This window comes from Empidonax traillii, unplaced genomic scaffold (genome assembly GCF_003031625.1).
Source record: "Empidonax traillii isolate 1590-97213 ecotype Southwest subspecies unplaced genomic scaffold, ASM303162v1 scaffold562:size474401, whole genome shotgun sequence".
Taxonomy (NCBI): Eukaryota; Metazoa; Chordata; class Aves; order Passeriformes; family Tyrannidae; genus Empidonax; species Empidonax traillii.
Window position 1 is genome coordinate 99,872 of NW_020955755.1, and position 12,829 is coordinate 112,700.

The 12,829-nt window shown below is 36.0% G+C and overlaps 1 protein-coding gene across 3 annotated transcripts in view; it reads right to left on the reverse strand.

The window, feature by feature from the left end:
* CCDC91 (coiled-coil domain containing 91) overlaps positions 1-12,829 on the reverse strand; it is a 92,773-nt gene that overhangs the window by 26,798 nt on the left and 53,146 nt on the right. For all 3 annotated transcript variants that reach the window (XM_027897834.1, XM_027897835.1, XM_027897836.1), the window contains exons 9-11: positions 4,983-5,075; positions 4,725-4,793; positions 3,452-3,628 (exon numbers count right to left, since the gene is read on the reverse strand). In XM_027897834.1, coding sequence (XP_027753635.1) covers positions 3,452-3,628; positions 4,725-4,793; positions 4,983-5,075 — 339 coding nt within the window. The remainder of the gene's footprint in view (positions 1-3,451; positions 3,629-4,724; positions 4,794-4,982; positions 5,076-12,829) is intronic.

Genomic DNA, 12,829 nt, shown 5'->3' on the forward strand with positions numbered 1-12,829 from the left:
TTCCTTATCTAGAGGGTATCCACTGCTAATTCAAATAAGGGCTCTAGAAAAAAAACCCACCCTATTGGAAGGATTTCCCCAGGTATTCCTCTCAACGCTGGCAACTCCCAGACATATTAAACTCCCTTTGCAGGGAAGTTGCCACTGTGGAAAACACAATACATTGTAGGGAAAATAGAAAACAAACTACTGCAGACAAGCCAGGCCACATCTGCCCTGCTGAATAGATGAGTTCCTGAGCTATAATGAGTCTCCAATGTGCTGGAAAAGGATCATGAGGTTCCTGTGCAAAAGAACATTATCTTTAATCAAAATACTACTCATTCCTATCAAGGAGAGATTATTCTTCCTGATTTGAAATGCAAGCCCACCCTTCCCAAACCTAAGAATGCTCTTCTAAATTAAAAAAATAAAAAAAAAACAAACCACCAAATAACTCTTTAATAAAAGCACAAAGCACCTGAACAGCACAAGTATTAAATCTGAAGGTGCTTCCAGTCTCAGCAAAAAGGAAAGTAATCAGGACTTCTAATACCTTACAGCCTCACAAGAGTGCTCTAAAAAAAATTTTGCCATTTCCTTGGTGATGCAAAATATCCCATTTATCCCTTCAGACCTAAAAGGCTTCCAAAATAATACCTTCAACTTAATCAAAAATCCTGTGTCTCTAAGTAAAGACCCCAAGTCACTGGAACAGCCAAAGCTTTCATGAGAACAAATGCAACATTCATGTTACTCTAATCCTTTAATTTCTTATGGAAAAAAAAAAAAAAAAAAGAAGGGGATATGTCAAGGTTGTTCCCTCAAGTTGAAATATTAACTCAGTATGTCTTAGTTCCTACTTTCACTGTAAATTTATATTTATTCTGCTGGTTTATATTTGGTAAAAAAAAAGAAAAAAAAAAGATATTCATCATGATTTATTTATTAAACTGTCTCCAAGTTCCCAGAATTTTCTCTGGCCATGTTCAATTAAGAAAATAAATCTTCCATGGAAGTAGCATCTCCTTATCTGCAGACTGGACCTTTATCTGACTAAGGACAAACTCTTTTTTTTTTAGGACAAGGTTTTGTCAAGCATGAGTATCTAACAAGTAGAAGCGATCTGCATAAAATTCCAGATTTGCATCCACCACTGCTCTCCTTCCTGGCCACTCTGCAACATCACCACCAAAAAAAGTCTAGAAAAATACCTTAATCATCCCTGCACAGTAGATTCTTCTTTTCTTCTTTTAAATACATTATTTAGAAGATAAAGGGAAAATTTCACTACCTGATTCAGCACAAGTGTGATCTTGAAAGATCCACTCACTTCCAATGACTGTGTTTAAAAACCGGTGAAAAAACCCAAAATATTCTATTTTATAAAGAAAATTAGTGGATAGTAAATTACCTCTTTAAAGCAAAGAATCAAAAGTCCTAATCATGTTTTTCTGGTCTAGGAAGTAAAGGAGAAGCCAACAAATTAATTCCATTATGACAGAGAATTTTATTTTCCCTTGTGCTCATAATTTAAATGTTTTGCAGACACACAGCGGTGCTGTAGTATTTAAAATACGCATTTTTATTAACTCTTGCCCCATGCATATGACAGTGCCTTTCTCTTTGAGGGGTTTGCACTTCAAAGAAAAAAATAAAATTTTGAATGTTTTCCAATCTTCCTATTAATTATTCCTAGAGTTAATTATGGGCACTGTGACTGAAAGCCACCCTACCACACCTGTTTGCAGAACAATACACTGACCCTTTGTGATCTTTCAGTGACACAGACTTACAGTGTTAGTGAAAGGAAAAGTCTTTCATAATGTGTTTAATTTCTTCGGTTTAGTTCAAATCAGTAAAGCAAATCTCCAGATTAATTTACAGCAGAATAAAATGTTAATCTAGGTTTCTATGACAAGTGTGATACAAGACAGAGAAGTCAATATAAAAACATCTTTTCTTTCTCACACAGATTATTTCCTCTGGTGATAAACTGAAGATAAACTAAAAGAAGTGACAATATTGAAACAGGAACCATAAAGAATTACACAGCAGAGCATGAAGAATTAAATGAGGCAAGCACTACACGGCCACAGTTTTAAATTTCATTGTGTAAATTGTTAGACAGCTGCAAGAGAGTCAAGAGGGCAGTTACAGCTCTAGAAAGAGAAATCTTATAGAAAACAAAATGTAAGAGTGTAACTTCATGTATACTTCACAGTTATGTGAAAGAATTCTGGAAATCTTGAGGAAAATCTGCCTTTTTCCCAAATTAAAAATTGGTTAGGTATTTGAAAAATGAATCCAACTCAAATGAGAAATTTTTTTTATTTTTTATTTATTTTACATTTTTTTTATTATAACCTAATAAGAGAAAGTATTCCTGTTACAATCAAAGTTTCTGACTAAACCCCAAGCAATTGTTCTCAGCTTGAATTTGTCTTTGAAATCAGCTGTTTATTTTTTATCCTAAAGAAGAGTTCGAGTGCCTGAAGGCTTACTGAAGGTCTTAAAAACTGACATCTTACCACCTGATACCTTTACATTCAAAAGAAGAAGCTATATAAAAATTAAAATCACTCTATTTACGTTAGAAATGTAGCAATACGGATGTAATAATGGCATAGCATCAAAAAAAACAACTTTTTGTTGTGAAGCTGATTATTGTAGAGTTAATAATTCTGTTTAACACAGGAAAGCAAAATGGGATCATTTCCAAGGACTTAATTTTTAAGCTTGTGTGATAAACTATTTTACTTCTACTTTACTTCAAGTTCTAAACTTTTACTTTGTTTTTGTTTCTTTGTTTGCTTGTTTGTTTTTCTTACTCAGGACACAAAATATAGCCATATCAAATTCCCTCACATGAATGAAACATAAATTCCTTAAAATTCTGAAGATTTGCAATTCCTAAAATTGCTAAAAGCGACGTTGGGAATGTCCCTCTCATTTTGTGTTAGGTGGCATACAATTATCCTTATAGGAGCACCTCTCTAATGGGTAACTCCAGAAATTCTGGTTCATTACTGGCTTAGGCTTCCAATTTTTATAACCTTTTCTTTATTTTGTACCTGTTCTATAAGGAACACATGTAACATCTTTACTCTTGCACAGGTAATAAAAGTCACCTAAACTGCTCACAGCACAAATGCCACTCTCTGAGTGTGTTGTCCTGGGTTCCTTTTGAAGTCAGGGGACAAAACCAGTCACTCAGGGGGCATGATTTATCTCATTTCAATCTGTGTGCCTCTAAGGGTCACAGGAATTTTATTCTTTATGTGTCAGCCCCTCTCTATGCACAGCCTGGACGAAAATAAACCCAAAGGATCACTGTGCACTGCAAAGATCAACTGCTTTCACTGATGAATGACAGATGCCACAAGAAAATGCACCACAACATTAGGAGGGCAATGAAAAGCAAAAATAAAATACATAAAGCAGGTCCAAGGGAAGGGTAAAACACACTAACCTGATTCTGCTTCCTTTGTTCTTGCATGGCTTGCAAAACAGCCTGGGCAATCTCCTCTTTATGATTATCACGTTCTGCTTCCCACATTTTCCTCTCTTCTGCATGAATCTTCTCCATGTTCCTCCTCTCCCCCTCCACTGCTTTCAGAACAGCTTCCTGCACTGCTTCTTTCTCAGCCTTGCAAACAAATGAGGCACAATCAGATGAGTGACACACCCAACACGAGTGCCTAAATCCTTTAGATCACCTTCTCCCAATGAGATCTGTGAGCTGGTAAGATACTGGACACGAGCATTTTCACTTCTGAACTATGAATTGAAGTTTGCCTGAAGCAGCTATTACCTGTGGACAATGATTTGTGCAGGTACAGAAAGGAAAATGAAGTTACAAGCAGGACTCTTAAATCCCCCCCCCCGCCAAAACCACAGTATCTCATAAATAACAAATAAAGCTGGTTTTTGCTCTTGATTTTTTTACTTAGATATTTTAAAAATATAGATTTTTTATTTTTAAAAAAGCTCTATTAAATCAAGGTATTCTATTATCCTCATTTTCCTGTAGATATCGACCATGTAACAAATCGAATGTTATTCAGAGAGCTGCTCAGCTAGTGCTCATTTAATCCACATAAAAACATGCAGAAAATTCTAATATAGCCTTCTGAGCTGCACTAGGTAATACACATCACTAGTTTTCCCAGATCATTTCATGCAACTGGATTCTACTTCAGTATTAGAAACGAAAGATAGCTTAACATCTACAAAATTACTGTCCTAACACCAATGCACTTACAAATGAAACAGACAGGAAAAAATTGTATTTTATAAACTGAATACTTCCTTTTACTCAAACATCAACTTAAAAAAAAATTGAAAACAACCATATTAAACAAAAGTTAAGTAAGACACGATGCTAATTGTCTTCCCAAGATGAGCAGCTGACCTGCTACCCAGCCCTTCAAATCAAGATGCAATGATGATGAAAGGCCACAAAACCAGACATTTAGGTGACAGCAATACCTGAACTACAATATTGTGACTTCTTGTCGTAAACAATTGAGAGGCAATCCCCCACAGAAGTTGCACTGACTCTATCAAGGCATAGGAAATAGCAGGTATGTTCATGACTAACTGAATTAGCTTCTTTTAAACACAGATGAGAACACAGAGCTTGATAAATTTAGTTGTGAAATAAAAATGAGCTGCTGAGCTTGGTATTTCTAATGACACACATGGACTCCACACTGCACATCTACTAAATTAACCAGAGATACCTTGGCAGCAGCTGCCACAGCCTCCTTGCTTCTTTGTCTCTCTTCATCCAAACATTTGTCCAGCACTTCCTGCAAATATTGGGAAAAATTAAACTGCAATACACAACAGAGGAGTGGCTGAAAATAAGTTCAAACTGTCAGAGTGCTTAAGAAACCTTCCTCTTCCTGTCAGTGAGTGTGACAGGATCATCCCCAATGATCTCCATGGTGCTGATCAGACCCTTTTTTTTTTTTTTTTGTAGTAAACAAAAGCGATACCTTGTGCTTTTGTGATTGCTGCATCAAAGCCTCTTCTATCTTTTCGGATAACACTTCCTTCTCTGCTTCCAGAATGTCAAGAAGTCGCTGATGCTGTTGGGAGAAAACAGTCATTATTGTAACCACAGCCTGCTACTGAAACAGATGCAAAGAACACATCCAAGGTTTCTCAGTGGCTTACAAAATGACTCTCAATGTAGAGTCAGTTAAATTACATGGACAGCACTCCTTTAAATGATTTCATGTAAAGAAAAAAAAAATTACAATAATAAGAAATGTTCTGCTTCCTGAATATCTAATATATCCTCTAAGTCTGAAGAGGAGTAGGAAAGAAGTCGAAAAAAGCAACACTTACCTCAATGGCACAGAGGGTTTAAGCAACACCAAACTTTAAATATTTTAAGCAGTTGCAGAATTTAAGCTATGCTTTTACTGCACCTCAGTTAGATGTACAGAGAGCAGAGGAAAAATGTTTTGTTTTCAACCATTGGTGCTATCATGAACTTTGAAAGCCAGGAAATGTGAGGAAAAGAAAATGCTGCTTTCTTCAAGGAGAAAAGGGACACTAAAGTGAAGTGACCACGTAGTCTATACCACAACTCACTTATTTTTTTTTTCACTATATAAAGTAAAGCAATTGAAAGATACAGGTTCTGTCTGTAAGAGCAAAGCTGTTTTTCAAAACTAAAAATTCTTACTGGAAATGGTTGATGCTGGGTATTTGTCATGAGAGAATTTCCAGCAAGTCAGTACTTTTTTTTACTCGTCATTTAAGAGATGATCTACCATAACCTTAACGTACAGCATCATTACACAATAATATTTTATAGGATCACCAAAAGGAAAGTGTTACAGTAGAGTTTTACATTAAAATAAGTGTACATAAAGAACACAAATTTTTTACACAAACACACAGGCAAATACCCCTTTCACCAGAATTCCTAGGAAACAGGCATTTCTGTTTCACAAATTTTATTATTTTTTAATTTCAAGTGTCTCTAATGGCAGCTAGAAATACATTACCAAACTGCAATACTATGGTCTGAAAAATATTTTTCCGTTTGAAGAATAGAAAACTTCTAGACTGCTTTATAAAATAAAACACCTATCTGCCCTTCCAGGATAAACATGTAAAGAGGCATTTCCTTGTGAATTTACTTAAAATAGGTCTGAATGTGGCAGACATATTCTAATGGAAAACACCTGTGGAGGGAGCAGTGAAATCCACATCATGGCTCTACTTAATGATGTGTAACTCACTTTTCTTGTGGACACAGAAGTTTCAGACATTACCTTCAACTAGGGGAGCACTTACAGAAATTGCCCTTTCCCAGTAACTCAAAGGTGAAACAATAAATGGATTTTATTGGCTCTTCACTTGACCAACTGCACAAATGTGTTATTTCACGACGACACAGCACAAAACGAACACGCGCAAATATTTTGTCAGACAGATCCACAAGGCTTCCTAATGCAAAGCAGAAGATGGAATCTTCATTTACTCGTCAAGAATCAGCAAGGGAGTTTCTAAGGAGAGCCTGTCAGACAAAATCACCTCTATTTTTGAAGCCCCTTCAACAGAAGAGCAATCAACTCGTTCAAGCAAGAGGAGAGCTTCCAGTCTAAGCCCATCAGGCAGATAATTCCAGTTTTGACTGTGACCATCAGATTTCTAGGTTAGATATGAAGACTGCAGCCACATTTCAAGCTGCCATGGTGGGCCATCTACCAGATGTATTTCACAACATTCTCAATGGGACCGCAATTTCCAGCTTTTAAACTTCAGGGCAGTTTTCAAGTTTTATTTTACATGTATGTTTAAGAAGACATCTAAGCTCATCCTGCAAGTCCTGAAACAATGCAGACATTTGCATTAATAAAATATAGAATATTTATCCACAGCCAATGGAGAAAACTAATGTCAATCCTCCCTGCCAGTGAAAACAGATTTATGACTACAGCCCTCCATGCCACTGCACAGCAGTTCAATTTTCATAAACCTGTAGGAGATCTACAATCCTGAAAAATGCGGATATTGGGATCAAAACTTCTTATCATACAGACACCTGAAAATTCCTGATCTCCCTTGCTGCAAAGAGAATGCACAACTAAACCACAGAATGGTTTGGGTTGGAATAATTACCATAAAAATGAAGGCTGTGACTGCAGTGTGATTGCTTTGACTGAGCAAACCTCTCCCATCTCCTTGGTAGATTAGATCTATGTGGTATCACATTTGGAGTTCTGTGGAATTCATTGACATTCAGTAAGAACTTTATGAAGAATTGTGTCTGTTTATAAAAACACATTAGTTCATATTTTTCAAGATAATAGAGGTAAGTACTTGTGAGCACGTTTAGAGTGCTTTCAAAAGAAAAGTTATTGACTTCTGCCATAATTCAATGCAACTTTACATTAAATAGCACCCCTACTTCTCATGGTACTACAACATTTAGAATTTCATGACTGTGAGTCTCTTGTGAATAGCTTGGCATATCCTTTCCTAATATAATATAAATGCTTATTCATGTGGTATAATCCTCCCATAGATGATTGCCTTCACATCTGAACTTCCAAAAGTTCATAAATCATCTCAAATGTTGCAACACCTGTCCATAAAGCCTCGTAAAGCAAAATCTCTTTGTATTAGACCTAGAGAAATACCTTGGAGAACTGTTTATTTGGCTTCAGAATCTATATTTGGTCAGTTTTGTTTTTCAGAGAGAAGCACACCTTAAGCTATTAAATTACATAAATTAAATGAAAAAAAATAACCAGAAATAGAGAAAATTGTATAGAATATTGCACAAAATCCTTCTCCCTGAAACAGGTCTTGAGTCCAGAAAGCCCATCTGGCATAGATAGTATGGATGTGACATGGAAACTTCCATTCTGCACATAATTAATATGCAATTTAATTACTTATCAAGCATTTTTTTTCCCCAAGGTACTACGCCCCACAGTTTTATCAGCCTTCACAGGGAGCCATGGAATCTCCTTGAAAGTTGTGCTTATTAAAAGGATGTAAAGCAAGCTTGGTGGTCTAGAAAAGGATGCACCTCAATGCACCTGAATTCCTTATTATGGACAGTAAAGGTTTCTGTGCCCTCCATCTTCTGACAACAATCAGAGAAATTTTAGTATTTCTGTATAATGACAGCAACCTGACAGACTTAGGGAAAAAAAAAAAAAGCAGTAGTTCAAGGAAATGATTAATGAATGTATGAACAGAGTTCCAAGCTCTCAGTTTAAATGTCTCTGCACATAAGTTATTGTAACCCCTCTGGAACTATTCTTTAATTAGGGCAACCAGCTTTGCATTTCAGATTTTAAAATCAACTCTATACCCTCCAAGAAGAAGTTTCTATGCCATAGAAGCCATGTGGTATGGTACATTTCTAGCTGTATGAAGACTTTATGGCCAGGATGAACTTTATATACAGTCAGTGCTCCCTCAGCTGGTTTTTCATTAAAGGGAGTTGAAGGCTAAAAAGGTGACAATTTCAAGTACCCTTGTATTTTTAGCTAACAGGAATAGGATGTTTTAGGTTCATTTACTTGGCTTGTAGATTTTTTTGTTGAGCTATAGTAAAGGCCTCTAAACCATAGAAACCACTGCTGAATTAAGGATCCTACACACTGAATTAAATGCCTACAGCTAAGCAGGTTTATCTCATTAATTATCAATTAAAGCCATAGGAAGGACGTGAGATGGACCAATCTCAGTCAGCATTTCCAGTTTCCAAAGGTCAGCATTATGAACATGTTCCTCTCTCTGCTGGACAGCACTAAAGCAACAAAGGAAGAGCTTTGAGCCTTCAAGTACCACACATAGACTGAATTTTGATTCCCAAACATTGGAGAGGCCACTTTCTCCACTCTCTTCCAGGTTCCCTGTGGAAGATGTGAATGGAGCCTTCCATTTGGAAAAAAAAGCCCCTAACCTGTGCAGATTGTCCACAGAGTTTTTAAATGGAAGCTGAATTGAGGGTGTCCCTTATCAATCTACGATCCAAGAATCAGAAAACAAGTTAAAAAAAAAAATCAATCTAAAAATGCAAACTGATAAAAAGTTATGGCTACACAAATAAATGTCCTGAACTGGAAATGTGATGCACAAAAAAATTGTATAGCTCTTTAATGCATTATTTTACCTCATTTCTATAGCCTAGTACTCTTATTTATTCTTCTTTCTCAAAAAGCTGTGCTACCTCCTTTTACTCCTTAGTCAGGGAGTACGGGGTTAAGAGTGCAAAATTCTGAGCTGCAAAAAAATTCTGAAGAGCAAATTCTAGTGGGACATGATGACCCAGTGAGACATGAGAGATTTCAAAAAAAAAAAAAAAAACAAACCAAAACACCAAAACCCCAAACTTTTCTAAAAAGTATTATTCCAAAGTGGAGAGAAATACTGGTATTTCTACCCTACTCTCTGGAAAGTAGCGTGAGAGGGTCAAGAAGAGTCTTGTGAAAATTAACTTAAAACAAAAGGCATTCAAAAATAGGTTATAATGTTTTCCTCCCTGCAAGAAGTTCTCTAGGCAGTGGTTCCAAAGGAAAATCGTTTGATGTAGATTCAAATATAAATACAGAGGTCCTGTGGTTTTTCTTGATTCCTGTAAAAAAGAAATCAAAAAAATCTTTCTTTTTTTTTTTTTTCCTGGAATGTGAGTCACAGAAGACATTGTAAACAGATTCAATCACAATAGCAACTAGTCAGTCTATTTTGTTATTTTTATATATTCAATTTATTTCTGCAGAATAGTGACATTTTTCTTTCAGGTAAATATAATTTGAAGGATCACATAGTATATATTATGAGAACTCATGGAATGAACGAAATAATGCATGAGATGAGCTATTTTACAACTGAAAGGCTGCATTAAAGCCATTAATACTAAATTCTACTTGATTACAGTTATAATTCCATTCCATAATTCCATATTCCTGTTAATCCTAAACTACAAATTTAAAGTCAAACAGAAAATAGGGTGTCTTGCATGAACTGAAATACTTTTTTAAAAGATAGTTTCTGAGTCCTGTACTGTTTCATTTAAAAGGAAATGTGCATAGGATATCATCCACAAACAAGGATATAATTATTTTGGGCACTGCAGATTCCTTCTCAACATTGAGAGGATCATGCATGGATCACCAAATTCTGCATGGATAAAATCATTTTCTTAGCTGCTATTCATAGCTTATAGTAGTCAGTTAGATAATAATTCAAAAACAAACCAGCAAAGAACTTCACAGAACAAGCAAAGTTAACATGAATATCCTAATACTAAACAGGACAAAAATACCTTGCATTATTTGTAGCATCACTGCCACAAATAATTGGTATTTCCCTCTCTCACAGATCTTTCATCTGAGGAAACAATTTTCACACAGTAATGAAATGACACTTGGAACCTTCTTTTAATGACATCATGACAAAACTCAGTATGTTGGGACATTGATGTTTCCAATTCACCCTCAGTGAACGACTAGTTTTTCTTGTCACAAATATCTACTGAACTTTTTAATCCAATGAAACTGAATTGTAGTAGTTTAATAGAAGAAAAACGAGGCATCATCTCACCTCCAGTGTTTATGGGTTTTTTTGTACCTTCATTACATATGAACACAGAACTATCCCTTGAGACGTGGGAAAAGTCATCTTCAGAATGATTTACCAAATGTTTCATCACTTCATTCACCAGCAGGAATAATGAACCACTGGATGGGGCTTTTTAAGAACTCACCAATTCCCATCTGCCCACCCATTTTAACAAAGTCCCACTTTTATTTCTGCTTCTCCTGAAGGAATGGAGCAGTAGGAAGAAATAACACAAGTCATGGTTATCCGTGGGAGAGGGAGGTGACGCAACAAAAACACACAGAGTTATGGCATCATGGTTTTGTAATGTTATCAAAATATTCCCCTTTCAACATCCCACCCAAAGCATCATCCTGAGGAAAACAGGCAACCTTATTAAAACACTCATAGTAGCTCTCTGCTGGCTGCATCCAGCAGCATATTCTTTTGTGCTGCACCTTTTCTTGCCCACCCTTCCTAAGTCAAATTATGAGATCTGGTAATTGTAACTGGTTTCTTACACTGTCCTCACTATCATCTGTGGCATCTGAGTGTTTGGCAGTGCAAGGTGGAAAATCTGCCTGAAGGATTCCAACATCTGTTACATATTTCCACTTCCTCAAATTATAACTTATTACTGCATGGTTGAACTGTCTCTTTTTGCCAGTTTGAGGTCCAAGGGGCTGACAGAGCAGCAAAGATTTTCTGAGAGAAAGCTCAGGAATCAGCAGAACATTATTGAACCAGAAAAGTTAAAACAATTGTAAAGAAAAATTATAATAGCAGTAATAAAATAACTAAGAATATACTTGTACTCAGGGTTCCACCCAGCATCGTAAAGATGGTGTGTAAACTGTACAGTTTGAGGCACAACAGAGGATGAAATTAAGCTTAAAGCATTTTGCTGCCTAAGTGCTTCATTGTTTTTATTAATAAAGTAAGAAGCTATATAAAGGCATCTAATAATGAAAATACTTTTCTTGGAAAGAGTACACAGTAATAGAGACTACTAAAAAACCCACAAACTTTGAGGTCCTGAGGATACAGAGATAAGGAACTCCATAAAAACATGAAGGAGAATAAAAAGTATCAATTACTCTTTCTGTTTTGTTATCTAATTCATTTCATAGCCTGTATGAGTTCTCACCAAATGGGTCCATCTATCAGGAAAACTCAAAGCAAATGAACTTCTAAAATACAAGCAATCTAAACAGCAAAATATTCAGTAATGGAAGACAGCGAAACAGAAGAAAAACAATTTTTTTTCAACAACAGCCAACAGAAAATAGTTGAGAAGAAAAATCATACTAATATTACTTAGCTTTTCAGTATTGACAAGAGCTGGTGGTTTAAATTCATAACAGGTAATGAAGGTTTGAGGGTAGCCAGTTATATAAGCAAAAAACAGAGGGGGGGGGGGGAATCACTCTAAAGAGCTATTCTTAAGTGCAACTTGACAAATCCAAGAAAGCAAATGTAATTTCCAAATAAGATTTTTGGTTGAGACTCTGAAAGTATCCTTGGCTGAGCTAACAGTGCAAAGGGACTGCAAAATCATCCTCCAACTAGCATGTGAGAGTGGGCATATTGAAATGAAGTTAAAGCACCCTCTTAAGGGTCTGCAATTTTTTAAAAATAAAAATAGATATGCCTTTTCTGACCTCAGCAATACAACTTTGACTTTGGGAGGTAAACGCTGAACAATACTGGATACAAAGTCAACACATGTACAAGGAAAACACAGAGCAAAGACACATCAGACTTTTTATTTTTTATTTTAATTCTCTCTATAAACACAGGTACATTGAAGTGTTACGAATTTAGGAATAAATTACTCAAATTGGGAACAGGATTCTAATAAATAATACATAATCAGGAACTACTAGAGAAGTTCTGAGAAAGTGCAACTTTGCTCTTGGCAGAAGAGCAGCAGACCTGGAAAGACACATCTTGATGAATTATGTGAAAGCAACTTCGATGAAAATGTAACAGGAATGACTGATAGGAAGTACTTGGTTTTGAAGGGAATGAATAAACAAATATTTCCACAGCAGCAAACTATGAGATTTCTGAGAACTGAGAGGAAATGTCCAAAGAAGGGGACATGGCAAGCACTCTCAAGAATTTCCCAGCCTATCACACTTGGAATTAATGAACCAGAAAGGTTATGCCCACCACAGTCCTCATTTTTTTTCAGTCTGCAAGTCTGGGTTACTACTCTCATTGCAAGAATTGGCTAGTGTCTCCTAAAAGTGCAAATATTCAC